At 31.9% G+C, this 2,361-nt stretch overlaps 1 protein-coding gene across 2 annotated transcripts in view; it reads right to left on the reverse strand.

Annotated features, from left to right (window-relative positions):
• LOC109849037 (crossover junction endonuclease MUS81) overlaps window positions 1-2,361 on the reverse strand; it is a 17,736-nt gene that overhangs the window by 7,066 nt on the left and 8,309 nt on the right. For both annotated transcript variants that reach the window (XM_020418802.1, XM_020418803.1), the window contains exons 10-11: window positions 2,002-2,059; window positions 72-230 (exon numbers count right to left, since the gene is read on the reverse strand). In XM_020418802.1, coding sequence (XP_020274391.1) covers window positions 72-230; window positions 2,002-2,059 — 217 coding nt within the window. The remainder of the gene's footprint in view (window positions 1-71; window positions 231-2,001; window positions 2,060-2,361) is intronic.

A 2,361-nucleotide genomic window follows, 5' to 3' on the forward strand; every position in this document is an offset into this window, starting at 1 on the left:
AGACAAGACATGTAACTATTCTTAGTAGCTGCTGCCATTTATTAGACCAAAAATTGTTCAAAAAAACCTACCTGTAACCTCAATTTTTGATCTCTGTACCGATTATCTCGTATAGAACTGCAAAGATCATCAACCTTTTTCCTTTCAACAATAAAATCAAGCACATATTCTTTATTGGACTGTTTATGTCTAACAATCCAGATACCATCTCCAACAGGCAAGCGTCTAATCTATGGAAAAATTCACATGGAGTTATGTTATAACAAGTTAAAAGTTAATAAATACAGCTTTTATATAAAAAGAAAGAAAGATTAAGCATTTTATGAAATATTAAATATCCAGCAGGAAAGTGACGAAAAACCCAAAGCTTCCAAATCGCCATGTATATACAGCTCCCTTACCAAATCACCATGTAAATATAGCTCTCTTACATACTTATGCAACTCCAATAAAATAATACAAAAGGCCAAATTTGGTATGAATATGAACCAAATTGATCCTAGAGCACAACATCAAAAATATACAGAAGCATCAGATTATTTAGACCATCAAGTCAAGGACAATTTCATGGTTTACTTAATAGAAATACAAAAGCATGAAGGTTCAAAAGAGTATGCATCAAATTATTTAATATAAATGGACCACATACCCTCTTAGAACTTCTTATCGTTCATTTAAATTAAAAATATAATGTGTCCAAGCTCTGACCAGCACAAGTACAAATTTTCCATGAGAAGAGCGCAAATATATGAAACTCCTTATCCTACCACAAAAGCAAGTAAGAATTTTCAAATTCGCCTAAAACTGTGGTTCACTTGGTTAACACCAAATAAATGGAAGATTAAAAGATCAAAGGCACGGTAGCCATATTTTCACATAATCATTCTGTTAGAACTGGAGAACGAGCATAGTTGTATGTGTGTCATGACTGTAAAATAACTACACTCTGTATTACATATACGTGCAAAAAAAAAAGCGGCATAACAAATATTGACTGTTAACAATGTTGTTCCCGCGAGGTGTTAGACTGTCTTGGCAGCTTCAAAGATATACAACAATACAGAAACATAGGTCTTTATAAAATGAAAGACTACATTTTATAATCAACATAATAGTCTTGGATGAATGGATTCTCAATAGCAAGCTGTGATCAGTATACGATATGATTATGCTGTAAGCTATTAGTAATTATAACATTTATTTCTTTTCAGTTTTCTACATTAGTTAAAATCTATGCCTTAACAATAACTTGCACTAGTTTAAGTAGTTCGAGATAGATATTATTGAGGTGCTTTTGACTCAAAATTTCTAGAGGTTGATAGTTTTGCAACTAGAGCATCAAAGAACTGAAGAAGATAATTTTATTATGTTATTGTTAATTTAGTACTCTACCAAGCAAGTACTAATTTAAAAACTATGATTCTGTCAAGGCACTTCTGGCATGATCCAAAGTTACCAAGTACCACATGTTTTCATTCCTTTGGTTATATAGCATATACTTCGTAAAGTACCTAGCCAGAATTTAAGCTTTGTTTATGCTTAAAGCAGCAAGAGATGAAAAAGAGACCAGAAATTAAGAAAAATATTTAAAAATAGAATGCTGTTAGGAAAAGAAAATTAAAAGTTAGTTAATGTTTGATGATAATGTGAAGCCTATAGTTATAGTGCATGCCATTAACTTACATCAATCATATAATAAGTTAGAAACCAGTATATGATGCAAAATAATTATAAAATTAATCACCAGCAGAAAACAGTTCCATTCACTTTTTGCATTTTTGAATTTGACATCAGATAAACTAATTGTAGAATGTTATTTCATATGATTTATCATTCTAATTCACAACAACACTCAAAGAAACTCTGGCACAGTCAGGAATTTACTAGATTTTTCATCATAATATTCTGGAATTTTAGTAGTGAAATATTTATGGTGTGAACATTAATAAACCAAGATTTCAATGCAAATATAGTCACTTCCAAAACTTTGAATGTACTAACCTCAACAAAAACTTTGAACTGAGAGCGTATGTTATCCACAACTTTTCTTGAACGGGATCTGCAGGCATAAAGATGTAAAGTGAAATTTGAGAAACGCATCCTGGTTCAGATTTCAGTATTAAAAAGAAAAAAAGAACATCATATTTGGACCTTAGGAGTATATTAGGTTAGCAAGCTAACCACCATAATCTTGAGCCTTTTGGCACCAAAATAAGATCAGCTATGAAGCACTTAAAAAGTGAGAAAAGCTCCACAACCAAATTAGGCAAGTTTCTAAGACCTGCTACTTGACTGGTAGGCCAGTAGATAACACTATTCATGCAGTTTAAGACCATGCAACCAAGGATCATTGGAGCAGCC

Source organism: Asparagus officinalis, chromosome 7 (genome assembly GCF_001876935.1).
Source record: "Asparagus officinalis chromosome 7, Aspof.V1, whole genome shotgun sequence".
Taxonomy (NCBI): Eukaryota; Viridiplantae; Streptophyta; class Magnoliopsida; order Asparagales; family Asparagaceae; genus Asparagus; species Asparagus officinalis.